This window comes from Drosophila navojoa, chromosome 2 (assembly GCF_054131105.1).
Source record: "Drosophila navojoa isolate 15081-1374.11 chromosome 2, UAZ_NAV_1.0, whole genome shotgun sequence".
NCBI lineage: Eukaryota > Metazoa > Arthropoda > Insecta > Diptera > Drosophilidae > Drosophila > Drosophila navojoa.
The window spans coordinates 4,032,838-4,060,178 of NC_142890.1; the positions used below are offsets into that span (position 1 = coordinate 4,032,838).

The 27,341-nt window shown below is 42.5% G+C and overlaps 9 protein-coding genes across 13 annotated transcripts; 4 read left to right on the forward strand and 5 right to left on the reverse strand.

The window, feature by feature from the left end:
- The first annotated feature begins 100 nt into the window (after positions 1-100).
- On the forward strand, positions 101-1,507 carry LOC108659354 (phosphatidate cytidylyltransferase, mitochondrial). Of its 2 annotated transcripts, XM_089262988.1 has the most exons (2): positions 101-255; positions 354-1,507. In XM_089262988.1, exons 1-2 carry the CDS (start codon positions 101-103, stop codon positions 1,351-1,353), a joined length of 1,155 nt encoding a protein of 384 aa, XP_089119114.1. In that variant the 3' UTR covers positions 1,354-1,507. The 2 variants fall into 2 exon arrangements, with proteins under 2 accessions (XP_089119114.1, XP_017967708.1); XM_018112219.2 differs by having other exon boundaries at positions 252-1,507.
- On the forward strand, positions 120-2,690 carry LOC108659353 (GPALPP motifs-containing protein 1). 2 transcript variants are annotated; one of them, XM_018112218.3, is made up of 3 exons: positions 120-255; positions 1,553-2,422; positions 2,485-2,690. In XM_018112218.3, the coding sequence occupies exons 2-3, from the start codon at positions 1,562-1,564 to the stop codon at positions 2,647-2,649; spliced, it is 1,026 nt and encodes a 341-aa protein (XP_017967707.1). In that variant the 5' UTR covers positions 120-255; positions 1,553-1,561; the 3' UTR covers positions 2,650-2,690. The 2 variants fall into 2 exon arrangements, with proteins under 2 accessions (XP_017967707.1, XP_089119121.1); XM_089262995.1 differs by having other exon boundaries at positions 168-255; positions 1,556-2,422.
- CycC (cyclin C) lies at positions 2,620-3,707 on the reverse strand. The gene is made up of 2 exons (XM_018112220.3): positions 2,982-3,707; positions 2,620-2,918 (listed from the first exon to the last, which is right to left on the reverse strand). The coding sequence occupies exons 1-2, from the start codon at positions 3,567-3,569 to the stop codon at positions 2,703-2,705; spliced, it is 804 nt and encodes a 267-aa protein (XP_017967709.1). The 5' UTR covers positions 3,570-3,707; the 3' UTR covers positions 2,620-2,702.
- A 176-nt stretch (positions 3,708-3,883) lies between these two features.
- Positions 3,884-6,180, forward strand: UQCR-C1 (Ubiquinol-cytochrome c reductase core protein 1). Its single transcript, XM_018112216.3, has 6 exons — positions 3,884-4,195; positions 4,483-4,689; positions 4,750-5,078; positions 5,136-5,506; positions 5,568-5,659; positions 5,712-6,180. The coding sequence occupies exons 1-6, from the start codon at positions 4,127-4,129 to the stop codon at positions 6,054-6,056; spliced, it is 1,413 nt and encodes a 470-aa protein (XP_017967705.1). The 5' UTR covers positions 3,884-4,126; the 3' UTR covers positions 6,057-6,180.
- Dph2 (Diphthamide biosynthesis 2) lies at positions 6,175-7,819 on the reverse strand. Its single transcript, XM_018112215.3, has 2 exons — positions 7,582-7,819; positions 6,175-7,528 (listed from the first exon to the last, which is right to left on the reverse strand). Exons 1-2 carry the CDS (start codon positions 7,732-7,734, stop codon positions 6,254-6,256), a joined length of 1,428 nt encoding a protein of 475 aa, XP_017967704.1. The 5' UTR covers positions 7,735-7,819; the 3' UTR covers positions 6,175-6,253.
- A 191-nt stretch (positions 7,820-8,010) lies between these two features.
- Positions 8,011-10,570, reverse strand: Polr1E (RNA polymerase I subunit E). The gene is made up of 4 exons (XM_018098134.3): positions 10,403-10,570; positions 9,727-10,345; positions 8,626-9,667; positions 8,011-8,563 (listed from the first exon to the last, which is right to left on the reverse strand). The coding sequence occupies exons 1-3, from the start codon at positions 10,467-10,469 to the stop codon at positions 9,190-9,192; spliced, it is 1,164 nt and encodes a 387-aa protein (XP_017953623.1). The 5' UTR covers positions 10,470-10,570; the 3' UTR covers positions 8,011-8,563; positions 8,626-9,189.
- On the forward strand, positions 8,129-8,878 carry Dlc90F (dynein light chain 90F). 3 transcript variants are annotated; one of them, XM_089263024.1, is made up of 2 exons: positions 8,129-8,563; positions 8,626-8,878. In XM_089263024.1, the coding sequence occupies exon 1, from the start codon at positions 8,129-8,131 to the stop codon at positions 8,462-8,464; it is 336 nt and encodes a 111-aa protein (XP_089119150.1). In that variant the 3' UTR covers positions 8,465-8,563; positions 8,626-8,878. The 3 variants fall into 3 exon arrangements, with proteins under 3 accessions (XP_089119150.1, XP_017953545.1, XP_089119152.1); XM_018098056.3 differs by having other exon boundaries at positions 8,129-8,557; positions 8,619-8,878; XM_089263026.1 differs by having other exon boundaries at positions 8,129-8,557; positions 8,661-8,878.
- Positions 10,571-10,645: 75 nt separating the features above from the next.
- On the reverse strand, positions 10,646-11,768 carry LOC108652163 (uncharacterized). The gene is made up of 3 exons (XM_018102262.3): positions 11,043-11,768; positions 10,829-10,983; positions 10,646-10,756 (listed from the first exon to the last, which is right to left on the reverse strand). The coding sequence occupies exons 1-3, from the start codon at positions 11,671-11,673 to the stop codon at positions 10,679-10,681; spliced, it is 864 nt and encodes a 287-aa protein (XP_017957751.2). The 5' UTR covers positions 11,674-11,768; the 3' UTR covers positions 10,646-10,678.
- A 913-nt stretch (positions 11,769-12,681) lies between these two features.
- Positions 12,682-25,441, reverse strand: PKD (serine/threonine-protein kinase D3). Its single transcript, XM_030383096.2, has 8 exons — positions 25,191-25,441; positions 19,322-19,864; positions 17,066-17,210; positions 16,792-16,929; positions 16,463-16,647; positions 14,273-15,284; positions 13,476-14,213; positions 12,682-13,414 (listed from the first exon to the last, which is right to left on the reverse strand). Exons 2-8 carry the CDS (start codon positions 19,445-19,447, stop codon positions 13,218-13,220), a joined length of 2,541 nt encoding a protein of 846 aa, XP_030238956.1. The 5' UTR covers positions 19,448-19,864; positions 25,191-25,441; the 3' UTR covers positions 12,682-13,217.
- Between the last annotated feature and the right edge of the window lie 1,900 nt (positions 25,442-27,341).

Consider the following 27,341-nt stretch of genomic DNA (forward strand, 5'->3'; position numbering starts at 1 on the left):
TTCGAGCTGGCCATTCAAATTTACAGCGAAGAAAATTATAAAAAATTGACTGAGAGATTGAAATGATTTCGACAACATATTCGACCGCATCATGTTTTAAATGTGTGAAATATTTGGACTGGTCTCAGTAATGTCGTCACTAACAAATGGAATATCGAAACTATCGAAATCGCTTCATTCTCTAATTTGTCAACAGTTCCATCGATGTTTATATGATAATCGAAATCCCAGCGGTAGCCGCCAGAAAATAAAACCGTAATTATACAAAATTATCTATTAAAACTACGTAAAGCCATCCCATACATAACACTACCCAACTCCCCGCACTGCATCATCATGTTGGATCTGTACAGGCGCATTGTGGCTCGTTTTCCACTTGGCAATGTCAGTTACATGTTCGCCTACGGTTCGGGCGTCAAACAGCAAATCGGCTATGAAAAAGTGGAGGAGAAGCCGGATTCGAAAAGTGTAATCGACTTGGTGTTTTGCGTGCGTGACACTCAGGGATTTCATGCGGAAAATATACACCGGCACTCCAGTCACTATTCGGCATTACGCCATCTGGGAGCTAACCTGGTGGCTCAGTATCAGGAGCTACTCGGTGCCAGGGTTTATTTCAATACACTGGTGCCAGTGCATAACCTAGGAGTGACTATTAAATACGGCGTGGTGCATGAGGATCATTTGATTGATGATCTTATCAACTGGCGGCACCTTTACTTGGCCGGGCGCCTTCAAAAACCGGTCACTGATCTCGTAAAGCTCGACGACGATTCACGTCTTAAAATCGCCTTGGAAAAAAACCTGCGGTCAGCTTGTCAGACGGCACTACTGCTGCTGCCCGAGAAGTTTACCGCCTATGAGCTGTTCTATGCCATTGCCGGATTAAGCTACAAGGGCGACTTTCGTATGATTTTTGGAGAGAATAAGCGGAAGGTGCACAACATATTGCAGCCACAAGTCCGTGAGTTCTTCACACTCTACCAGCCCATTATGAAACAGTTGTCGCAGTATATAGCCGTTGATTTGCATGGCCAGGAGCCGGGCTCGCGGAAGCCGGCCATTGTGTTCGAGCAGGATAAATCTGGCGAGGCTACGCGATATCATCTGCGTCATTTGCCTAAGGAGCTGTGCCATCGACTGAAGCGCAATGCTGCGTGCCGTGGAGATTATGCAGATGTGGTGGACTATCTAGCCGTAGCCCCACTGCTCCCAAAGATCGTCCAGGTGTCGGTGAACGACATCGTGTGGCGCAGCAGCATTAAGCAATCGCTGAAAAATATTGCCACCGCAGGGATTATAAAGTCACTCGTCTACAGCTTTCGCAAGGCACAGAAGACATTCGCAGTCTAAAGTATTTATCTCATCTGCTCTAACTTAATCTCTAGTTGATTTTCCCTGCCAATTATTGACTAAGTTGCGCTATATTGTGCTAACTTTCTGTTAATTAATTTTAAGCCCAAAAGTTGTTGTTCACATCAATAGAGAATCTGTAGATTACAAAGTAGAGCCTTTGAGTTTTCATTGCCGGTAATTGCAAAATGTTTTACAGAAGTCCAGTATGACCAGCGATTCGAGCAGCTCCAGCGACGAGGAGCACAGGCGCAAGCGCAAGCATAAAAAACAGAGCAAGGATGCTGATAAGAAGCACAAGAAATCAAAGAAGCATAAACATGAAAAGCGCCATAAGGAAAAAAAGCGCAGCAAGCGTGAGTCTTCGCCAGAGAAGGAGAAACTGGATCAAGAACTGCCAACAGGGAGCACTGAAGATGCAGCTGCGGAAGCAGATGCCAATGCTTATATGCCCGCACTGCCGCCACACTTAATGAAACAAGAAAAGCCTCAGCTGGAACCGCAGCAACAACCAACTCCGATTATTGGACCCGTAATGCCCAGCCAAATGCCCGTAGTTGACGAAGGTTCTCCACAAAAAACCGAAGCACCTGAAGATGATGATGATGATGATGATCTGGCGGGCACGTTCGGACCAATACCGAATGCTACACAAGTCGAGTTGGAGGAGCGTGCGCTGACCATGAAGTTAGCTGCGCTGGAAGGTGGCGGTTTGGGCAGCTCTACAGCAGATCAAGACTTGCGCGAAGAATGGATGCTGGAGCTGCCTGAGGTGGGACTAAAGAGCGGTCTTGCCGCTCTCAACAATATGAAGCGCACCTTCTATCAGGGCAAAGAGCGACCGGATTTTAGTGATCGCAGCTCATGGACTAAGACGCCGCAAAGTGCGGCTGCTGGTCCGAAGCCCTGCAGTTCCAAAGACTTGGAGCAAAAGGCGAAGGCAAACTATGAACGTCAGCGCGATGAGGAGCAAGAGTCCATTGCTAAGAAACACAAGAAGAAGCACAAACGAGATGAATCCCTTGTTGAACTGCATCAGAAGAAATTGCGCAAGGAGCAGCGCCAGCGGGTAAAAAGCGAACGACACTAAAGAAAATTCTCGAAAGTTCTATTCCATATTTTTGCTTTCAGGAGAAGGAACTGGCCGCCAGCGGGTCCAAGCCCGAACGACGACCATTTAGTCGTGATGTGGATCTGAAGCTAAACAAAATTGACAAAAATCAAACCAAGCAAATTGTGGATAAGGCTAAGATACTCAACACAAAGTTTTCCAGCGGTCAAGCAAAGTATCTTTGAGCAATGTATAAACTAATATAAAATTATTTTAATATAAATATTGAATGCGTATTTTATCGTTGGGGCGGTGGCTTGGGCTTGGGTATCTTGGAGAGCAGTATTTGGATCTCGTCCTTCTCTTTCCAGTCCTTCCACAGCTCGTAAAGATTGACAATTGCGCGCACAATCTCCTGCACCTTGTCCAAGTCGACGTTCAGCTCGGCGAACCATTGCTTGGTAGAGTCCTTCTGCAATATGACGCATGCGATTTGCAAACAGGCAATGGCAATCTGAAATCCATTGAGGATTGAGTATTTTATAGAGGCATGATAATGGGTGCTCATTGTGCTTACCTGATATGGTGGGTAGAGCAAGCAGACATCCGTACGCAAAGAGTCATTGACTATGCGCCAAGAAAGTGTCAATAGCTGGTCCTCCTGTCCCATATCCTGGACAAGTTGCAGCAACGGCCGATACGGCTGGAATACAATTAGGCAACAGTCGAGATTCTCCAGTAAATAAAACTCGCATTCGAGTATGTGATTGGTGCGATACGGAAATTCCTGGGTGTACGCATAGCTAAACTTTGACTTGATGGCCGTCTGGCAAATCGAGATAAGACGTGAATTTGATATGACACCAAACTCTTCCACTTTGGAGGCCAGCAGGATGCAGGTGGGTGCCAGGAGCAGAGGATCGATGTTTTTCAATGAGTTGCGTGCATAGAAACGCTTAAAATACACGGTTGCCGTGGCAATAACCTGTTGCCGCAGCTTCAATTGCTCCCCGAGCACTTGAATGACATTTGCAAAAAATATAAATATCTTTTGATATTCATCCTCGGTGAGAACCAGCAAATCGTTTTGGCGTTCACGTAGCAAATCCTGCTTATCCAGTATCCATTGCTGCGAGTGCGAGCTCTGCCAAAAATTGCCTGCCATTATGAGCCCGGCAGTTTGTTCTTACTTGGCTTTGAATTTTCAGATATACAAAATATTGTGAACTTCTAAGAACAGTTACAAAAATAGTGAAAAAAAAAACTTGAATGAACAGAAAACAGTCTGAAAGCCGCAAATTTTTTGTCACTACTGTGTGACCAGAGCTGCCAACGAGCAGCTGATTTGATATTTCTAGAATTGCTTATAAGTTGCCTGACAATACATACCCAGCAGTACCTTAAGCTTCTTGTATATAATATAATATATATGTTATAAACTTGACAGTTTAAAATCAATTGGCTTTGATATTTCGGTTCTAAATAAATTGTATGTCTTTGAAAACAAAAATAAGTTAGCCAAATATTTGAACAGAGAAAGACAGTGCTGCAGTGTGACCAAAGCTGTAATACATCGACCAGCTGATTTGCACGCAGCCAACTTAACGCCTTAGCATTGTACATATGCGAGTGTGTGAAATTTTCAGCAGGCGCCGCGACAACGGGAACGCAGAAGTTTTAGTTATTTTAAGTGCTTAAAATATTGAACGATTATAAGAAACGATGGCGTTGCGTGTACTTGGAGTAACGCAGAATATGCGCTCATACATGCGCGGCGTTGACTTGATCAAGGTAAATAATAAGAATATAATTATATTTTTGCTTACACTCCAGTATATTAAATTACGTAATTGTGTGTGTTGTAAGCTGTCCACTCGCTATTTACATGTTGCACGAGTCGCCAATACCTCTATTAAAAGACTTAAGACACAGCATAAATATCATCCATCAATATGCTGGCTAAAAGCTGCGCAAAATAATTACAAAATAGCTTTAGCAGATTTGAGGTTATGTGTCGACAATTGCCCAATCAATTCGCCGTTTGAAATTTTTGTTTTGTTTGTGCTTCTATTTCGTAGCGCTACAAATCGGCTCTGACCGTTAAGAAGACGCTGCTGAATATACCCGCCACCCAGGTAACCAGGCTGGACAATGGCCTGCGCGTCGCTAGCGAAGATTCGGGCGCATCCACCGCCACTGTTGGTCTCTGGATCGATGCTGGCTCGCGTTCCGAGAACGACAAGAACAATGGCGTTGCCCACTTCTTGGAGCACATGGCCTTCAAGGTAAGGTGTAACAGGGATAGTATATGATTATAATATTTAACAACTCTTTCCTTATACCAGGGTACTGCCAAGCGTTCGCAAACCGACCTGGAGCTCGAGGTTGAGAATATGGGTGCTCACCTTAACGCGTACACATCTCGCGAGCAGACCGTGTTCTACGCCAAGTGTCTGTCTAAGGATGTGCCAAAGGCCGTTGAGATTTTAGCCGACATTATTCAGAACTCCAAGCTGGGTGAGTCGGAGATCGCACGCGAACGTTCGGTCATTCTGCGCGAGATGCAGGAGGTGGAGAGCAATCTGCAGGAGGTGGTCTTCGATCACTTGCACGCCACTGCTTATCAGGGCACTCCCTTGGGCCAGACGATTCTTGGCCCCACCAAGAACATTCAGTAAGTGAAAAGTGTTTGATACAATATTAAGATCTAGCTAAATTATATCATTTGCAGGTCCATTGGCAAGAGCGATCTGACCGACTACATTCAGACCCACTACAAGGCATCGCGCATTGTTTTGGCTGGTGCCGGTGGTGTCAAGCACGACGAACTTGTCAAGTTGGCCGGTCAAAATCTTGGAAGCTTGGAGTCCAGCGTGCTGCCAGCTGAAATAACTCCCTGCCGCTTCACTGGCTCCGAGGTGCGCGTGCGTGACGACTCACTGCCTTTGGCTCATGTAGCTATTGCTGTTGAGGGCTGTGGCTGGACTGATCAGGATAACATCCCATTGATGGTGGCCAACACCTTGGTAGGTGCCTGGGATCGTTCCCAGGGCGGTGGCGCCAACAATGCATCCAACTTGGCCCGTGCCAGTGCCGAGGACAGTTAGTATTTAAATAATCTTTGATGCAATGTTTGTACTCCTGCTTTGCATTCTATACGCAGATTTGTGCCACAGCTTCCAGTCTTTCAATACCTGCTACAAGGACACCGGTCTGTGGGGCATCTACTTCGTTTGCGATCCATTGCAGTGCGAGGTAAACACTAATCTCTGTTAGCTGACATTTTAATAAAACCAGCTCTTTTCAGGATATGCTTTTCAATGTGCAAACCGAATGGATGCGTCTGTGCACCATGGTCACAGAGGCTGAGGTCGAGCGCGCCAAGAACTTGCTGAAGACGAACATGCTTCTCCAGCTGGATGGCACCACCCCCATTTGCGAGGACATCGGTCGCCAGATTCTGTGCTATAATCGCCGCATCCCATTGCACGAACTGGAGCAGCGCATTGATGCCGTCAGCGTGCAGAATGTGCGCGATGTCGGCATGAAGTACATCTATGACAGATGCCCCGCCGTGTCCGCCGTTGGACCCGTCGAGAATTTGCCCGATTACAACAGAATTCGCTCCTCCATGTACTGGTTGAGGGTCTAAGTAGCTACGATGCTCTGGTCTGAAAGATATTGTTGCTAGCCGTGTAGATTAATTCAAGAAAAATTCTATCCAAGAGAATCAGTAAAAACCAAACTAAAATAAAACCAACACACATAACTTAAAATGAGCTGCTGTAAATATTTGTTCGTTGTATTTTATTGATATTCATTGATTATGATATATCCATAGTCTATTATCTAATCGTGCGAGTAGTTGATGGGTATTCCACTAAGACCCTTCTGCAGTTTGGCTGGTTCGGTTTCACCCAGCGCCGGATCCAAGCCTTGCCAAGTGCGATCCTCGAACGTGAGGCCCGAGTCGTTAGTCATCAGTGCCATCTTAGCCTGGGTAGCAACCGTTGTGTTTGAATCTACGGGCTCATCGCTAGCAGTGCCTCCTCTCATACGGCCGCTGACCAGGCTCACGTCCTGTGGCTGTACGGCTTGCGCATCAAAGGCCAAGAAACTGCGTCCCTCCGGCAGCAGCTGCTTGAAATCTGTGACATAAGCCTCCGGGTATTTCATGTGCCAGGCTGGATTCAGCGCCATTTCGGCCTCAAACACAGACACAATTGGCTTATAGTACTCCTTGGAATTATACATATTGTTGAAGGGACAACCGATGAGCACAAAGCAGTCGATCTCCAGGAAGTTGGCCAGCTTGGCAGGATTAATGCGGCCAACGGAAATGAGTTGCGTCTTAATGCCACGACTCTTGGCCATCTCCTGCAAACGCGACACTACATCTAAATAGCCAACAGCGCTCAATGTGGCCACAATCAGACCCAGAGTCTGTGCATCCTTGCATTTCTCTATATAGTAATAGCGTCTTCGTATATATTGTGCTGTCAGCGGATTTTTTGCAGTTAATGTGCCGCTGGCGCCGTCGAGAATGTGCCATTGAAACGCTGTGGTGGTCAGTGATAGATTAGCAAAGCGCTGATTATCTGCACCAATAAAGATACAAATACGCTCTGCCGTCGAAGCATTCTCTTTCTCAGCTTGTTCCTTATTCTCGATGCAGTCTTCAGCGGGTGGTGGATACACCTCGATAAACAGCTTCTTGGGGCGCAGCACTTCACGCAGCTGGCTATGGAGCGTGTCCTCGCCTTCAGCTAGCTGATGCTCATAGATATGCTGATAGCCAATATCTAGATAAACGCAAACCTCTCGCTCAGCACACGCTGGCTGCAAAGTGGCCAGCTGTTGCATCACCGTAGACAGCTCCAACGGCAGCACTGGGTACAAATAGAGTACCGGCAAACGGCTGGCCTTGCTACGGCAGGCATTGCCAAAATGAATAATGCTATCCGCCTCCACGTGAGCCGCAGCAATTTCGTCCACGCAACAGCTGCCATACGTGGTGTCTGCCAAAATGAATATTTTGCAGTCCTCTGTTGCTAGTGCTGTCTGCAAGCAAGTGCTGATCGCATTGCTGTGTGGCAAATAGTCGTCTGGGAATTGCAGGCAAATCTGAGAGATATGTTAAAATCACGCCACGACTTTTTATTGTTGCATTTACGCACCCGCTTGTAACCATTTTGTCTTATCCAACCAAGACTAACTTTTTTGTGAGTTTCGTTCCAGATTTGTTCAAATGTTACCGGCGCTTCCGTTGGTGAATCTGTCTGGCGCTCCAGCGCTGCCGTATCCTGGCTGGAAAAGGCAGATGCTGTCATTGTTCGATTTAATAATTTGCGAAGTTCGTAAAATAAACAATTGAAGTGAAAGGCCGATAAGCGATTCGATATGTTTATACCTATCGAAATTGGTGGTATTTTTTCGCACTGTCTCTCTTTCTCTCACTTCTTAAAAAAAAACTGCGATTTGACATGAAAAAAAACCGACTATCGATATGCTTTTGCTTTTTCCATCACTAAGCTTAACTGCTCACCAGGTAACAGAGCAAGCGAAATTTGTCGAAACTAACCCCAGACATCTTTTTTTGAGGCACATTAGACGCGCCAACGGATGCGAATACGCGCGCATAACTCAACGTAAAGCAACGGTAAACAATCATCAACTAGTATACGAAATACGAAATACACGACGACTTGACAAATCTAAACAAAAATGGATGACTCACGCGAGGAAAGCCAATTTATTGTGGATGATGTGAGCAAAACAATTAAAGAGGCTATCGAGTCAACTATCGGTGGCAACGCATATCAGCACGATAAGGTAAACAACTGGACCGGCCAGGTTGTCGAAAATTGCCTCACCGTGCTCACCAAAGAGCAGAAGCCCTACAAATACATTGTCACAGCCATGATCATGCAGAAGAACGGCGCCGGTCTGCACACGGCCAGTTCCTGCTACTGGAACAACGACACCGACGGCAGCTGCACCGTCCGCTGGGAAAACAAGACCATGTACTGCATTGTCTCTGTCTTCGGGCTAGCCGTCTAGGCGTACGCTCGTCGATCTAGATCACAAGACACACAAATCACTAACATCTAAGGGGGAGGGACTAACTAAGATTGCCTTGCATTTGTTTTGCGCGTAAGTCTATAGATATTTTTATTTTAAGTATAAAGTTACTGATAATTATTATATTTTGCAGCTGAAACACAATTCTAATCGGTCTACTCAATCAACTCTGCAGACATAAACACGATAATTCAGCCGAACTGTTTGTTCAAGCCACATAACAAGGAATCTAACCAATCTATCAAATTACAGCAACGAGCAAAGTATTGTCCAATTCTTAAAATGCAGCACACATACGGCAAAATTCCCAATTATTTAGCAAAATGTAATGTACTTGTATTATTTTACCAAGTTCTGAATAACAAAAACTGCACACAAAGTGTTTGAAAGTTACTTTACGGTTTATTTTTCATTTTTAAAATAAATTTAATAAAATGTAAAAATGAAAAAAAAAAAAAATGGATTTGTTTTTTCTTAGTTTCTTTTCACTCGGCCTTGAGCAACGGCCCGACAGTTGTTTAATCGATGCAATAGCTGCAATCAATACAGGGTGTTTTTCTGTTTCGTTTTAAAAGTAAATTTGATAAAATTTAAGAGTAAATTTTATATTATTTTAGTTTCTCTCCACTTGGCCTTGAAAGTTTTTTGATCGATGCAAATACTGCAATCAATACAGGGTGTTCTTTTCTGTTACCTAAAAACTTTTACTTTTTTCGCTTGAAGTGCCTCGAACCCGTCAGCGCTGGCACCGTGCTGGGCAGTCTCAGTGACAGCATGTCCGAGCGCGCCTTGGGCCGAGCATTGACTATGTGGGCGTAGGTAATTATGCGTTCCTTCGATGTGCGCAGAATGCGAGAAAGCGTATTGGCATCCACTTCATGCTTATCACTGATGATCAGCGCCAGAACAATGAAATGTGTGAGTGCCTTCTCTGTACTGAAGGTGGTGCGTGTGCAGGACTTGGCCACATTGGGATCAGCGAATCGATGCCTTATATCATTTTCCACTTTCTCCGAAATCTTAGATAATTCCACGTTTTTCATTTGCCGCTTGCGCAGCGTAATGAGCGACTGCAGCGCGTCCATGTAGATTATTAATTTTATGTGCAGAAAATCCTGTTTTGTGGTAATTTCTTTGTTCTGTATGCGCATGATGCACTCACGCAGAAAATCCGACTCAATGCTGCAAGGAATACGGTATTAGCTGGGGCGAGAATTTATTTATCTATAGAGGATACTTACGGCAGTGAGTCCAATGGTGTTGAGTATACACTTTTTGCCTCCTCGTCCAGACGATCGAGCAGTGCTTGTGGCACCACGTCCTCCACATCGTAGATCTCGTTTATTTTTGTCGCCGCCTTATCGAACTTCGGCACAATGGCAGCCAGATATTCGGCATTATTTATATCCACCTCCGGTAGGGTATTGTCTCCCTCTTCTTCGCCTTCCTTTGTCACAGAGCTCTGGACGGTTTCATCCAGATCCTTGCGCATCACATCCACATTGACCATCATCTGCTCGGTACTAGCCATATAGCGAGAGGTCTTGCGACCACCGAACTCCTTGAGTAGCTTCTTTGTGGCGTGCTCCTTGCTCAGCATCGGCCGGTTCTCCTGTCTCTCCATCTTCTCGTAAATGTGGTTCGAGAGCAGCGATTGCTGGATGGGCACAATGGTTGCCGTATTTGTTGATTTATTACGCACACAGATGTACGTATCGAATTCTTTGTTTTCCTGCAAATCTCCCACATAGGTATTCACACCGGCCATGACCAAAGCGCGTTTGCGGGGATTACGTTTGTTTTTGCTCTCAATCAGTGAAAAATTAGAACCGCCGCCGAGCGAGCCGTTCTGAAAATTTACTGCAAGCCAAGGGTTATTTTTATGACATTTTACTTCAGTTGCAACTTAAAACTTACGCATTATCGGTGAATATATATCTTGCTTATGTGTATAAACATTTTCAATCAATGTTTTTTCATCCATTTTTATTTAATTAAAATAATATTTGAAAACTTAAACGCAAATTAAATGTTAAATGTGCCGTTGCACGTGTAGGAATTACAAATAGCCGAACAGCTGCTGATGGTGCAGTGCTGCCAGATGTTTGCTGTTACCAGAGCTGCCACGGGCAAAGTAACCCGCGCATTTTCAAATGGAATCTCTGATTGCACGCTATAGCTGAATTAATAATTTTATGGACTCCGAACATCTGCATTTATATTGAAGCCCGCGAAGTTATAGTGTTTGCTTTTAACTATTTTTACCACTTGCTGCAATGTCAAAATATGTATGTTATTTGTGTTTATGTTATGCAAGACAAAATTTACATTTGATCAACTCACCAGCACTAGTTTAATTAAAAATACTGCAAACGTTAAAAAATTAATACTCATTAGCGCTGCTTCCGGTGGAAATTCTAAATTGGATTCATCCAACAGGCCGCGTCGTCTGCGTCTGTGCCGCTCCGTTGGTTGCCACAGCACCGAGAACTGTTGCTCTGTGGAAAGTAAAATTCACTTAAAGCGTCTAAAACTTTTTATTATTTCAACTACGCACCAATAATTTTCATGAAATTATCGCGCAGCTGCTTCAGTAATTTAATTTTATTTTCTATGTTGAGCGCCGACTTCTTAATCCAGCCGATTTGCATCTTTTTGAGGAATTTCAGAAAACCCTGCATACTGGGCAAAAGTAGGTCCCCATCATCCTCGCTGTCCGACTGCTCGGTGGCAGTCTCCACAACCTCATCGACGTCCTCGGCACTCTCCACATGCGACGAGTGGCGACGCGATGTCGTTTCCACTTTGGGCGTAACGACTACATCCACCTCCACTGGCGGACTACTGGAACTGTTTTTCACTACCAGCTTGGTCCGTGCATGAATCACCTGACTGTTGTTGGACACCACAATCTGTGAGCTGTGCTTCAGTCCGCCCGCATCGCTAACCACCAAAGGATTGCTCTGTCCGTTGCGCAAGCCAAAACGCTCTCGCTGGTATTCCAGCCAGACGGCGCTGGGCGTGCTGAAGCCTTCGCCATTGGCATTTCGCTCAACTGCCACCTGCTTGCTATTGCTATTGGAGCTGGCAATCGGTCGTGTCTGAGAGTGTGCTATCTCCACCCACTCGGTGATGCTGAAGTGGCTCAGTGCCAGCAGCAGCCACAGCCTGGCCACAAAGTGTTTCATCTTGTGCCTCCAGTTGTTGTGCAGCGACTGCTGCAGCTGAGTCTTGCAACTGAGCTAGAAATCTCCCAGATGCATCCAAAAAGGGTGTCAACCGTTGCATGCCACTGAAGCATATTTGAAAAGAAGTAAGAGTGCTTTGGATGCCAGAGCACGAATAAAAAATACCCTGTGCACAAATTTCATGGTTGACTTTTTGAAAGGCAATAAATATAATAGGAACATCAGAGTCTTTTTATATAAAATGGGTATTATTTATGGAAAGTGTAAACAAGTGCTTAAAGTCTTTTTTTTTTTACTTTTACGGATATATAATTAGCTTATATATAATATAATATATGTATATTGCCTCACAGGTAAAGAGATAAAGAGGCTAGATAGGACAGAGGTTGTTCTAAATGTTCCATGGGCTAAGTCAATATACTCTATTTACACATAAAACCAATATACTCACTTACCCATTCCATTCTATAGGGTATTTAAACACACATTCATTTTCAAGCATTACTTGTCTGATTTTTATTTTTATTTATCTATATCGGTTTCTTTTTTTTTTAGGTTTTTTATTATTATTATTATATTTTAAATTGGTTCTAAAATACGAGCACAGCTGAGCGTTTGCATACATAAATGTTGGATTGGTCTATATGGTCAGATGTTTATATACGAAAATAATGCCAAACAATTTTCGATCTTAACACCAGGTTGAAAGTGCATAAAAATATTCGAAATTATTAAAAGTTTAATATACTTAAATTGATATTTAGTTTTCTTTTTTTTTTTTTCTGTTAAGTTCGAAAATTGTTCAGATCATGCTCGTATATAGTATTAGAGTAAGTACCGTTATCCATCAGTTAAATATGTATGTATGTATGTATAAGTATACTAGTTTTGATTCTTAGGAAAAATTTAGCACAGAGATTTCAGTTACAAACGGTAGCTGGAAAAGCGTGAGAAATATTAATTGTGAATGAATTTTGTATTAATATTTGTTTGTATTTTTGCGTTTGCTTTCTTTTGCTTCTGTTTCTTTTAAAGATCAAGCGTAAGAAAAGTTGTGCGAAATTCATGGAGAGACAATATTGAAAATTTTGATAAACGCCAAGATTAAAAATGTCTTGTTTTTCTTTTCTTTTCCTTTGTTTTTTTTTTCGTCTTTGAACAAGGTGCTAATTAAAATGTTTTCACGTTAATTTACAGTCTGACAAATATTTGTGTGTACTATAAATGTATATGTATATTTAAAAAACAATTAAATGTATGTAGAAAAAGCTAGTGGGAGGCGGAGGCGGAGGTGGAGGTGGCGATGGCGAAGGCGACGGAGACGGAGATGGAGGCTATTTAATGTGCTTGCACAGATGAAAGCGCATCCACTTTAGCGCCTTGTCGCCAATGGCCTCCACCTTGGGCGAGCTGGACAGCCGATGGCAGCCGGCACAGTTCGAGGGCACGCTCTGGCTGCCCATGAGCTCCGCATGGGTAGCTGCGGTTGCAGGAGTTGCTGTTGTTGCGGCTGATGCTGCTGCTGCTGCTGCTGTTGTGGCAGGTCAAATGTCGCCAGCGCTGTCCCAGCGCACGTCGTCGGCCTCGTGTGTGAGATAGCGCCCCAGGCCCACCTGCGTCTCCAGGTTGCGCAAATCCCTGTAGGTTTGCTTGTCCTGCAGCCAGTAGTGCATCAGGCTCTTGTCGCAGGTGTAGCGTTTGCGCTGCTTCACTTGCAGCAGATTGTTGATGAGGTCAATAGCTAAAATGAGTGAATTGAATCAGAATCTCTCTCTCTCTCTCTTCCTCTCTCTCCTTCTTACCATTCGAGGAGATCTCCTTCCAGGGATTTGGCGGATACATGAAGGCAGCATTCTGTATCTGATCATTGATGTCCTCCTCCTCGTTGAAGGGAAAGGTGCCGCTCAAGCTCACATAGATGATCACGCCCACGCTCCACATGTCCAGGGAGCGATTGTAGCCCTTGTTGCGCAACACCTCGGGCGCCAGGTAGGCGGGCGTGCCCACCACCGAGCGTCGGAACGACTTCTCGCCAATGATGCGCGCATAGCCAAAGTCACAGAGCTTCACCTGCGGGAACTCGGCATCCGACGAGAGCAGCACATTCTCCGGCTTCAGGTCGCAGTGGACAATGTTCTGCGAGTGCAGATACTTCAGGGCGATCAGGATTTGTGTGATCAGAAATTTGGTCACACGCTCGCTGAGGCGCCCGCGCTCATGGGAGAGTATCATCTCGAGCATGTCGCCCTTGAGCTTCTCCATCACCACGAAGATGCGCTCCGGCGTCTCGAACATGCGCTCCAGATTGACAACGCCACAGTGGGTTATGTTCTGCAGGATGGCCACCTCGTTCTTCAGCTGTGCCTCCTGCTTGGTGGGGAAGCGCAGCTTGTCAATCACCTTGATGGCCACCTCGCGTTTGGTCTTCTTGTGCACGCCGCCATAGACGACGCCGAACTGCCCGGAGCCGAGCACCTCATCCGGGAAGATCTGATAGAGCTGGCCCATGTCCTGCACCTGTTCCTCCGATTCGCAGCATTCTGTGAGAAGAACGGAGATTAGCATAGATCTAGTACATATATGGAGCTGGGAATCTTACGTGTGTTGGTCACATGCATGAAGGCCTGCCGTATGCTCGTCTCCCAGCTCTTGGCTATGTCGGTGCCGATGCCACTGTCAGGCGGCGGCAGACGCACCGCCTGCTGCTCGCCCACGCCCTGCTGCGGATCCTGGCCCACATAGTAGCTCATATTGGCCGTGACCAGCTCGAAGCAGTAGTTGGCATTGGGCTTCGTTTCGATCGATATCAGCTCGGACAACGGCAGCTCCTTGTGGTACTTGCTGCCCTGCTCCGAGACGAAGAGCGTTATGGTCTTCGAGTCCAGGCGCCAATAGTAGCGCTTCAGCGCCTTGTCCAGCGAGGTGTAGTGCACCAGCCAGCCCTCCTTGATGGCCTGGCCGCCGCGTTTCTTTGTGTGCTTCACGGACTGGACGATGCGCATCAGGGGTATGTTGGCACTGGGCGAGGAGGAGGACGAGGATTGGGACTGCTCCGATTGGCCGTCCGTCGATTTGGCATCGGGTCCCGTGGTGCTGCTGTTGTCCGTCATGGTGCCGTTGACTAGCTCCGGCGGTGAGTTTTGTGCATTGGTCAGCGCCTTGGGCGCCTCCCTTGGTCGTCCGGCCACCAGATTCGTGCCGCCGCCGCCGACGCCGCCGCTGGCGCCCATGGCCTTGTTGTTGTATATGGCAAACTCGGATTGGGGTCCGTCCTCGAAGTCGCTGTCATCGAACTCCTCGCGGAAGAAGTTGTCGCGCTCCTTGCGCGGCGTACCCTCCCCGATCTCGGCCTGCAACTGGCTCATCTGCGCCTCGCCCGTGCAATCCTGCGGCACCTTATCCATGCACTTCTTGTGAGTATTGTACTGGCAGTCGCGGCACTGCAAGCCCTGCTTGAACAGGCCCTTCAGCAGCTTCTTGCAGTGCTGGCACACAGTGGGTATCCCATAGGTGTGGACCATGAAGGTGTGCGGTATGCGGAGCACCAGCTGGCCGTTCCGGCTGCTCGCGGAGTGGGTGCGCTGATGGCGGCCCGTATATCCTGGTACGTTCTAGAGGCGAGATACGAAATCGTTAGAGTTCCCATTTGGTAGGGGCATGATCGACTTATAGATACCCTGCTCGCCTAGCCGATTCCCTTGCAACTTTACGCTGCTGTGCATTTCTATTAATTTTGACTTAGATGCAATTTAAATTTTAGAATTAAGCTAAACTAAAGCATTTACTTATTTATAAAAGGTCTAAAGGTGCATCTGAGTTGCCTGAGTTTTATATGTCAGAATTCTAATCAAAATTTATTTGTTTACCAACTCTCCACTCTACTCGACACTCAACTCTACATGATATTTTGTCAACTTTACCCTCTTTCAACTCTCCATGAGCTATTTTTCAGCAATTAAACCTTTTGCCTTATAATATAAGCATTCTACACAACTCTCCACTTCTCTATTGTTTATCCATACTAAGAAATGTTGTATGGTAAGACGTAGTCAAGTTTAATTAGGTTTCAAGTCTCCACTCTACACATCTCTTTAACTTTTATTGTTTCCACTCTGGTAATTCCTTTTATTAAGTCAAGCAGAAGTCTATTCTACTTTAAGTCTCCACTCTTTGCTCTTCACTGTTAGGTCTCTACTCCATACAACTTACTATGTTCCCTTTAAAGGCAACTCTTTGGTTGTACGATCAGTATGCTATTCCAAGTTCAGCTCTCCACTTTAGAAAACTCTCCAAAAAAGGTGAAGTCCTCTAAAAAAAGGCCTTTAATTGAAGTACATGTTTTTACTATACAGTAGTCTCTAATATAGCTTTTCAGCTTTTCATTCCCAACTCTACACAACTCTCCAACTCTACACACAACTCCAACTTACTTTGCACTCAACTAAACTGTTGCATTTGCAATTCCACTTTCAGCTCAACTCTACAAACGTAATGCCCACTCTTTAATATACTCCCTACGAGTATTTAACAGAATTTCAAATGAAAGCCAACTAAAGCGGTTTTTTATCAAAATTAAATAAAGTTTATTCAAAAAATAATACGAGTATATGTGTGTAAAAGTAAAAAGCAATGAGAATTCATGTAAATAATGTTTGGAATACTCGTAGGGAGGGAGCCCCGTTACCGCTTAACCCCAACGCACTTAAAGCGCACTTAAGCCCATCTGCCACTGCGCTACCCATATTTAATTCTTAATTATGTCATTCATAAGGTCCGACATGCGTTTTACCAATGAGCTGCTGGAGTCGTGGCGACCCGTCGACTCCTCGTTGGAGACCAGCGACTGCTGTGAGCTGCCAGACGGGCTGCGGGGCGGCTGCAGTGTGACCGAACGTCTCGAGGTGGCATCACTGGAGCGGTTACAATTGTTCGGGATTTTCACCACACAGCGCTTGTGATAGTTTTGACCACAGCCTGTGGTGAATGAAACATGCATATGCATACACACATATACATGGAGATATATGTATGTATGTCGCAAATTGAGTTAGTTTTTATGACTGAGCAGACGAGAATCTCTGTGTGTGTGTGTGTGTCTGTGTGTGTGTGCGTACATACCATCGCATTTGAGTCCTTGACGCACCAGTCCAAACAGCATTTCACCGCAGAAATCACAGAATGTGGGCGCCTTATAGGAATGAACGTTCAGGCTGTGCGGCTTCAATGTTGGCATTTCCGATGTCGGATATAGTATGGCTGTTGGCGAGCAAGGGCAGAGGGTGAGCGGGCGTGAGATGGATATGGCTGATGACATTTGTTAAATAGTGTGTGTGTATGTGTGTGTGCTCATCCAACATTGATTGAAGGCGACGACAGCACAGCAACTACTTACGACTCGCTGTTAATACAATTTCCACCAATGTCTCGTCCACAACTTCCGCTGCGGAATTGATAATGTGCAGCACATTGGGCGTGCTATAGTCGTGTATGAAGAGCAAAATGCGCTCTGACAGATATGTGAGTCCACTATCTGGTATCTGTGAATAGACAAAGGCGACAGAGAGTGAGTGAGTGACAGAGAGAGAGAGAGAGAGACAGAGGGAGAGCGGAGATGCATGTCAATTTTTGATGTTTTGCTTAATTTAACGCTCATTTTGCATATGGCACTTATCATATGTGTATCTATCGGTTATCATATCATATCTTAATTGATTGTGCGATAAGATTCTATCGTCAACACACACAAATTGAGTGAGATATCTATATCAATTAATATACATATGTCTATGCAAATACAGTTAGTTGTGCATAATCAATTCAGCTAGAAAATATGCTCTGCTTGAGATACCCTGTTAAGAGCACAATTTTTTTATTATTTAAGCTATTTGCTTATTAGTTTTAATGAGGGTATTTTCAGGGGCTTTTACCCTTATAATGAGTCTATATTTGTGAAATATTTATTTAAAAAAAAATCTGTAAACAAATTTTTACAGATTTAATATTTCTTTTGCTTAGAAGCATGTTCCAATTAGAATTATTTCCATCGGAAAATTTCTTGACTCTAAAGATATCCCAATTTTAGCGTAATTATATCCATATATGCAGTAATAAATTACAAGAATTAGAATTTCTACGCAGTAAGTCACATGTGAGAGAATTTATTCTCGAACAAAGTTCGATTAATAGATCACAATCAGATCACAACCAACTCGTTTCCAATCAGATAATGTTTAGAATTTTCATGTAGAAAGATTTTCATGGGGAACAATCTAAGATTAAATGCTCAGTTATATATAATGTACTATATATAACTAAGCATTTAATCTTAGATTGTTCCCCATTAAAAATGATGTAGCAAAAAGTTTTCAAAAATTGAATTTCTATATAGTAAATCATATGTGAAAAAGTATTTAATCTTTGTTTAAAAAGGGTTCACGAATCATAAACCGATCTCAGCCAGATTAGACTTTCTTTAGAAACACTGACTCAGCAATACGACTTGAGAATTGAGATTTCCTTATAATATGTACGCTATATTCGTCTAAGTAAACACATTCCAATTCGATCATCGCTTATTTTCATATATTAACTAATTTGTCAAAGGGTATTCAATCTTAGGTTTGCATGCCTATTCACGATATATGTACACAGATTGATGTGTATATCTTGAGTAACTCTAAACTACTTGCGATGACAATATATAGCCAACGGGATAAGTGAGCCATCATAGCCCATTATTTAGTATGGACATTGAAAAATGATACTTGTGTCAGCGGGAGCAGCTGTCAAAGCTCAGGCCGCAGGACGTGCCAGGGCAGGAACGCAGCTGATTCGGGCCAAGAGTGTGTGCCAGCTGGCTGCTTGGCCGCTTGGCCGCTTGGTTAATTGAATTGGTCATGGATAACTGCGCAAAACGGAAAGCGTCTACTGCTATGCTGTCTATGGGACTCCGACTTACTTAATGAAATTAAGCAATTATAGTGCACACATAAATTTATTAGGTACACACTGCGACTAGGCAAATAAACACAGAGAGAGATACTGAGAGTGAGAGAGCTATATACAGAGAGAAAGAGTGTGTGAGAGAGAGAGAGAGGATAAGGGATAGGTCATAGTCGCCTGTAGGCCAGTCTAACGGGGCTAAAGCTGCACAGTGGGCCTATGGGCTATGAAATATGTACTAAGAAAAATCCAGGCAGGCATATGTTAAGATTTCTTCACAATTTGATTTTCATTATATGAATTTCGGTTGAATTAAAGCTGTAGTAATAATATTATTGCAGTGAAGAATATTATTATAGAGAATTTTATAGAGTTCTTAGAGTTCTTAGGGGTTAATATTATCTAAATTCTGATCACTTTCCTTATTAATTTAATTAGTATAATTTCTAAAATCGTCAGAATGAATTTCAGCTGTCTTTACTAACCGTTTCAAATTAAGATTTTCATGAGGCACATAGACATTTTGTGCCACTGTGCCTTAGTCTGTTGACTTGGCCGCGTTCCGCGCAATAATATTGACTAGCTGCATGTGTGTGTGTGTGTGGGTGTACGTGTGTGCTTAGCTTTTGCATAATTTAGTCGACAGATGTTGACCCATTTGGTCGATCCCAGCCCAGCCCAGCCCAGGACTCCCTCCCTCACTCACCTTGGTGTTGATAAAGTCGCATGCCAAATCCTTGAGCGTTTTCAGCGTCAATGCATTTACCGGCACACAAACTGCGTCGCGGACGCTGCCGAATTGAAAGAGGAATGTCACCTCCGGCCCCTCCATGATGACCGGCACGCTGCCAACGGCGCTGCCGACGCTGGCGCCGCAGCCGTTGGTGGTGCTGCCGCTGTTGCTGTTGTTGTTGCAATGTTGTTGTCGTTGAGCCAGGTTTGCGTCTTTGGGGCGCTCCAGCTGCGCGAGCGATTGCCGTTATCTCAATAAAAAGTTTCGTTTCAGCAGCAGTTGCTGCCCAAAGCACATCAAGGACGAAGGACGAAGACGCTTTCCTTTTTCCCTTTTTTTTTTCTCTAATCCTGTTGTTTGTTGCTGTTAATGTTATTCTTATTGTTGTTGTTGCTGTTGTTGTTCTTTTTTGGACGTTTTCAGTGCAAGCTCTTGCGGTTGGCTTCGGTTGAGGTTCGAGCGTCGGCGGGGGTTTTTCGTAATTCTAGACAGCCATTAACGGTTCGCGAAAAATAACTGAAATGAAGTTCAAAATAGGAAAAAAGGTTAGCAAATTATTAGCTTTACTTTTTTATAGCCATGCACTTGATTTAATCGCTGGCCATGGGATATAAAAAGAAAAATCGATTAAAATTTAATAGCCAATCCGCAATGTTTACGGATTCTGATTTATATGGTCGAGGTACAATCAAATTCTAGATATAACATAAAATCTATTTATTGCTGTTAAAGTTGTTTATTCGATTTATTCTATTATTATTTATTATTATATTCTATATTATTATATTCTATATTCTATATTCTATATTATATATTCTATATTCTATATTCTATATTCTATATTCTATATTCTATATTCTATATTCTATATTCTATATTCTATATTCTATATTCTATATTCTATATTCTATATTCTATATTCTATATTCTATATTCTATAGAATCAATAATATGTTCTGTTCGATAGTTAAGCCAATTCCCTCGTAAAACCCTTTTCGAAATGGAACTTTTAGTAAGTTAGGTCATGGAGCGTGTATCTGGGAAACAATGGGCCCATAAATAATGTGAGCGTGAATTTGAAATTTGAATTCGATTACGCTGCGACTGCAGTCGATCTACCTAGATATAGTGTATTAGATATATGTAGTATAATAGGCATCTATAGTATATTAGATGTAGCTAATTGGGCTCATTACACAGAAACCGGTTGCTAATTGCTCCACAAGATGAACACATGAGAATAATGTCTATGAATCAAATCAGATTCTATGCAAAAAAAATCAAAATAAAATTTGTATTTCACATGTCAAGAAAATGCCAGATATTAAAAGCAATTAATAAACCAGCCCAAGACCTAAAGAATGCAGAGTACATACATCAGTGTAGGTATGTGTGTGAGTGAGTGTGCGTGCGTGAGTGTGTGTGTGTGTGTGTCTGTGTAGAAGACAACGAGGCCCAAGTTAACGAAATGAAAGCCAGACCAAGAAAAAGACTCGAACGCGTCGGCTGAGAAGCAACTTTCTAAATTTTTTAAGTAGGTGTATGGAGTGTAAATGTTATTGTTGCTGTTGCTGTTGTTGTTGTTGTTGTTGCTGTTGTTGTTGTTGCTATTGTAACTGCGGCCAAGGCTGAGGGATAAACGCGTAAGCACCAAGCGCCGCCAAGTGCGTTTCGTATTTCAATTGAAGCTGGGAGAGGCTGCGGACTGGAATCACTTCAAGTGGCTGACAGAATTTGAGCAGCAAATGACGCAGCCTCAAGTCAATGCTGGCATTTAACACACACACACACACACGCACGCAAACACAGATAGACACACACGAGCACGCACACACACATAGCCATAGACATGGAGAGTTATAGCATTAAATCTTGTTGAATTTGGACATTTTTACATAACAACCAGCAACAGCTGCCGCCATACGCAATTCCTTAACAAATTCTTGCGATTTATATTTATTGTTATAAATGTTAAATTTGTTAAATTTTCTTATATTCTTGTTGTCTGCGACGCTTGCCACTTGGTGGCATTGTGACTAACCCGTTATAATGCTGTTGCTGCTGCCTGTTGTTGCCTGTTGTTGCTTGTTGTTGCTTGTTGTTGTTGTCGATTGTTGTTGTTGCTGTCTGTTGGCCGTTTGTTTGTTTGTTCTATGCGTTGCAATTCGCTGTTATTGTCGCTGGCATTGTCGCCGCGGCACGTTCTGTGTTAACTAAGCCAAAAGAGCAACTGATTTGGCCAACTGACTGCAAAGGCGACAACAGCAGCAGCAGCAGCAGCAGCGGCAGCGGCAGCAGCGGCAGCGGCAGTTGGCAGTGGTAAAAGCCAACTCAAAACCCGTTTTACTACACAAACACACACAGACACACACAATAGTCACTCACACACACACGACAAATGCTCTTTCGCTACGAAAGAGTGTGGGAATGAAAGAGAGAGAGAGAGAGAGAGAGAGAGTGTGTGTGGAGAGCGCCGCGCTTAGCCGCTTGTGTATATGCAAGTGTGTGTGTGTGTGTGTGCCATGAACCAAAGCACTCGACCCAGCACGACAGTTCGTTCCCCTCTCGGCCCGGCCGCCCGTGCCCGCCCTTTGGCTGATAGCTCTTCGCCCCATAATATTTGCCACTTTGTTTGTTTCCTTTGTTTGTTTGTTGTAACGACCGTTGCCACAGCCGTTGCTGCTGCCGCTGCCTTAAAATAATCTAGTAACATTGTTGCCACTGCCACTGTCGCAACGATTTTGCACTTATTTGCTCTCTCTCTATCTCTCTCTCTCTTTCTCTCTCACCTGGCCACCCACTGCAGCTAGTCATAGTGCGCGCCCATTTTCTTTGGCTGTCATTGTCAAGGCTGTGCGAAAAACTACCTGTGGTCGCTGATAACCGATTTTCATTGCGACACTCAACCTGACTTTCCACTGGCTCTGCTTCTACTTCTGCTTCTTCTTCCACTTGGCGCCCAGCGTGCCATGCCCTCGGCTGCTCAGCGTAAATACCTCTATTTAGGTAAGGGCTTCTGTTAACGCTTCAAGCGTTTGAATGAAAAAATAATGCTGAGAAATATACAATTTATTTCTTTTATTTGATGCTCATTGCAAGCGATGTGCGAGTGGGTAGATTGGCTTAGGTGTAGAGTATGTAACGGGTGATTTATATTAGCTATAACTATGACTTTGAGCTTGTTGTATCTTTACTGTAAATAATATCGATAAATATCGATTATGACTCAGTAAAGACATAGAGAGGTGCAAACATAGGATAAATCGACAGTTTGAGTTGGATTCACTTGTGCTTATACAGGGTTACAGGGTATATATACTTAAGAGTTAAATAATATTGATTATTTATTTGGTTTTGATTTGCAGAAACTTCCTTTATATAAGACTCTATGGCAATACCTTCAAATACTATGTGATTAAACGAGTTTTCTGCATTCAACCTTACTATAAATCTACTATACAGGGTATAGCTTCAGTCAGTAGCAAAATTTAGTTGTAGTATACATACAAATTTAGTTTTGCATACTTTCATTTTACAGGGTATAGCCGTAGTCGCTAGCGTACTTTTCTTAGCCGTGCCATTCATCAGCATTGGCAGATTTAGCTTTGTATTTTTATATCTTTTGTATAGACAGTCGGCAAACAAAAATGGTATAATGCTCGCTCTATACAATTAGAAGCCAAGCGCAAATTAGAGCTCGAAATAGTCACGTTTATAGGAGCGTAAAGCTGAACAGTTTCTCTGCTGTTTGCCAAGTCTTTGTTCTGCTTATGACAATGCCAAAGGACATTAAGAGTTCCTCTCCATTGTCTGTATGTATATACATCTGTATGTTTATACGTTCCCTTTATTGTCTCATTTCAGCTCAGAGGCCACAGCTCACATGTTTATTTGTTGAAATATTATTAGATTTGAAATAGAAATGAAATGCAAATAGATGGAAGCATTGCCCGCATATAAAACTGATAACGGCTAGGCGGCACAGGCCCGACCAGAGCAGAGCAGAGCAGGGCAGGGCAGATCGGAGCACAGCGCATGGCATCATCATCGATAGATAATTAGCAAGGTGATAATGGGGCCAACGAGAGCGGCATGTGAGCGATGTGAGAGATGCTCAGCCCAGCCCGGCCCAGCCACGACAGACAGGTTCAAATTCCACTGTGGGTGGGCGACCCATGCGCCAGCGAAATGACGAAGGGCGTGCGGCTGCAACTGTCATAAATCGCAGTCCGTTGAAGACTTTGAAACAGCAGCAGGCGGACACGGACACAGGCACGGACACGGACACAGGCACGGACACGGACACGGGCAGGACACGGATCTGACGCTGTCCCCCATAAATACCAAGGCCAAGGAATAACTTGTACGTGTTTTCTTTATTTGTTTGCCTTTCCCAGCCACACTCCACTTCACTATAGATTGGACTTGGTGGCACACAAACATTTACAAATGGCATATAAAATGACACACGCAGACTCTGCATATGCACAACACAGCCACGGACATGCAAATAGAACAACTAGCTTGAGCTGATTATCGATATGAGCTTTAAATAATATGTGGAAATGATTTAAGTATTTTAAATTAAGCTTAAATTAAATAAAATTAGTCTTATAAACAATTCTAATAAATAAAAATTTCTAATAAATAATTTCTAATACAAATTTCTAATAAATAAATACCAGAGTCTTATATTATATTACAACTTAAATATACATAAAATTTTTTTTGATAAATATTTTAGATTTTATTAGAATTTACGTAATTTATAATTATATAAAATATTTATAATAAATACTATAAAATAATATAAATACTAAATCATAAATACTTATAATAATTTTGCTCAAATTTTCTAAAATAAATTTATTTAGTTATATATAAAAATATTTAAAAATAAATAATATATTAAATTATTATAATATCGTGCTGAAGATTAGCTAAAGAGATGGACCATAAAATATTAAAATATTATTTATCAAAACATTCCTTCACTGAAAAATACTTTTCTGTTATTTACATTTTCAGACACAAGTATATCAAAAGAAATAGAGATTCATTTTACAATCCATAAATTATTGAGAGATTATTTTTAGAAAGTTTGTAAAAGAATGTTTGATCAAGAACTGAGCAAAACATTCTATTTATAAAATAAAATAAATATATATAAAAAAAGTTTCTTTATATTGGTATTATAATAAGTGTAGATAATATATGTGAATATATACAAATATTAATTTTTGAATATAAATATTCTTGTATATATTCAAATACATTGATTTATTTTAAAATTGATCTCCTGTAAATTCTTGAGTTATTTGCCTGGCCATAGGTGTACTTAAGTATATACATATATAGATGTGTAAAGCTCAATGTGGCAGCTTAGTCCACTCGTAAACGAAAACAGAAACAAAAACAACACAAAAATGGGAGGAAAAAAAACCTGCTCTATAAACATGGTTGGCCCGTAAAGTCGCAAGCTGTGCGCTCATCTTGTGATTATTTGCTGTTGTTGTTGTTGTTGTTGTTATTTCGTATATTGCTCAATGAATTTTTTATAAATATATATACACATATACATATATGTGTATATTTTAGCAACCATATTTGAGTTATTCTATGTATGCCCATTCACATTTGCCGAACAAACTAAAAACAAATTCCGAATTCTTTTCGCTCAAACAAAAATATGTTTATAAATTATGTACGCGGCTAGTACTTGAGCTCGTAGCGTATTTCTTGCAATTAATTTGAATAATTAATATGCACACAGACACTGGGACACACACACACACACACACGTGCACACTCACACACACACATGCGCGCACAAACGACACACCTTCACTCGTGGCCCATTTCGCCAGGCGCTTTTCTTTAGAATTTCAAATTTCTTCGTTTTTGTTGCCTTTTTTTTATGTTATTTTTTCGTACTGTTCTGTCAACGCGACCGTTGTGGCAGCAGCAACAGCAGCAGCAGCAGCACCACCAGCATCGTCGTCGTTCTGCCCCAATGTGTGGCAATATACGCGCTAACGAGGATAATTCGCACGTTTAGTCTTTGGCTCGATTGCCGCGCAACTGATACGAGGAAGCCAAAGCCGAACGCGAGCTGCAAAAAAATACACAAAATCTAAGAAGAAGAAGAAGAAAGAACACACAAATTCAACCTGAAAAGCATCGCCAGCTCAACTCATTTCCGCTCTTCGAATTCTTATGCTCCCGCAGCTCAACGCTGCTCCCAGAACAAGAGATAGAGCGAAAGAGAGGGAGTAAGGAGAGCGAGAGAGAGAGTACGATTGAGAGCGAGCGCGCGCTATTTGTTGTTTACGCTATGTTGACGCAATTCTCACACGCTGTCGGCCCCACTGTGGCCATATTTCTTGACGCGTTTCCCTTATTGCAGCTAGAATTAGTTTTTGTTTTGTTTTTAAATACATTTTGCGATTACTTTTCGTTGTTGTTATTTACGTTCGTTCGCAATTGCCGCTGAATTCAATTGGCAGCTTTCACAGGTGTTTGTGCTTTATTTTGAAGTTGCCAAGCGAAGAGAGCGGCGCGTGCAGGCAAGAGCGGCGCCCGTACTGAGCGAAGAGAGCGCTCTAAACAGCGTTGCCAGACTGTTTGAGATAAGTGTTGGAACGAAAAGCTGCAGCCGGAAATGACGAAAGCGTTTGAAATAAGCTGAAGTTATTTATTATAAAGAAAAGCGAGCAGATATTATAAATAGCTTATGAAGGGTAAATAAAGCTAGATGTATACGTCGTCTGGTAGATAGCTCCGTGATGACAAATATAATTTCTTAAAATTAGATCAAGGTTTACAAGGACCAAAAACGGATTTAAACTAAATCGTTTACACTAATCTTTGGGTTTATTTAAATTTAAACAAAAATAACAAACTTTCGTTAAATTTTAGTAGACTGAATTATATTTAATTATATTTATTTAATGACTTTAAAATTTTTGATTAAATATAATTCAAAAGGAAATTTTTAACTTTACTTTAAAGTAACTAGCTTTGCCAAAACTATAAATTAATATAAATATATATATTATATATAAAATATAATTTTTATACTTCATTCAATATTGATGTAAGAAATTAGCAATTCTTCACTCGAAAGCTTTATTGGATTTACCAAGCTAAATAAGAAAATTTATCTACTACAGCTATATATGTATCAGTTTAAAATAACATAACAAATTCATTATCTCCTATTCATGAATACCTCAATTAATTCAGCCATGCTTTTCATCGAAGTTCAGTCAATTTGCGCAGCACTGGGCGTATACGTAATATGCTGTAATAGTTGAAAAGCTTTTTAAGAGCTTCAATGCATAGGCAGTGCTCTCTGTTTGCTGTTAAAGAGAACAAGCCGCACACCTTAGCTTTTTTACAACTTGCACACGTAGTAAAGCTCGCAATACACGGGAAAATATTACGTATACGAAACATAAGTCATATTCTGAAATCTTGTTCTTTTATTTATATATAAATAATGAAAACTTATTCCCAAAAATATGAAATAAAAACTATATTTATTTATTCATTAGTCAGTTCCATTGCTAGAGCTGATTTAGTTTTTTTTTTTGTTTGTTAGCCAGCTTCTAATTGATGCGCGTTAAAATGCAAGCCAGAGCGGAAATGTAAGCGGAAATGCGAAGCTTTTGGCCAACTGTGGAAATGGCGACAACAGCAACAGCAGCAACAACAACAACAACAGCAACAAGAACAACAACATAATGGCTTTTGCTACGGAGAAGAGCTTTTCATTTTCAACAGCCATGCAATTACTGTGCAGAGGGAAAATGAAAGAAAGGGAAAAAAAAGAAACGGCATACGAAGCAACAGCAAAAAGGGAACCGTCAAATTGTGCCAGCAACACATGGAGCACCGCCGCGCGACTCCCCCCTTGCCTGCCCCTTGATTGGGTGGGGTTTGTGCTTCTTCGTTGAGAAAAGCCATTGGAGTTCTAGACAACAAAAGCATA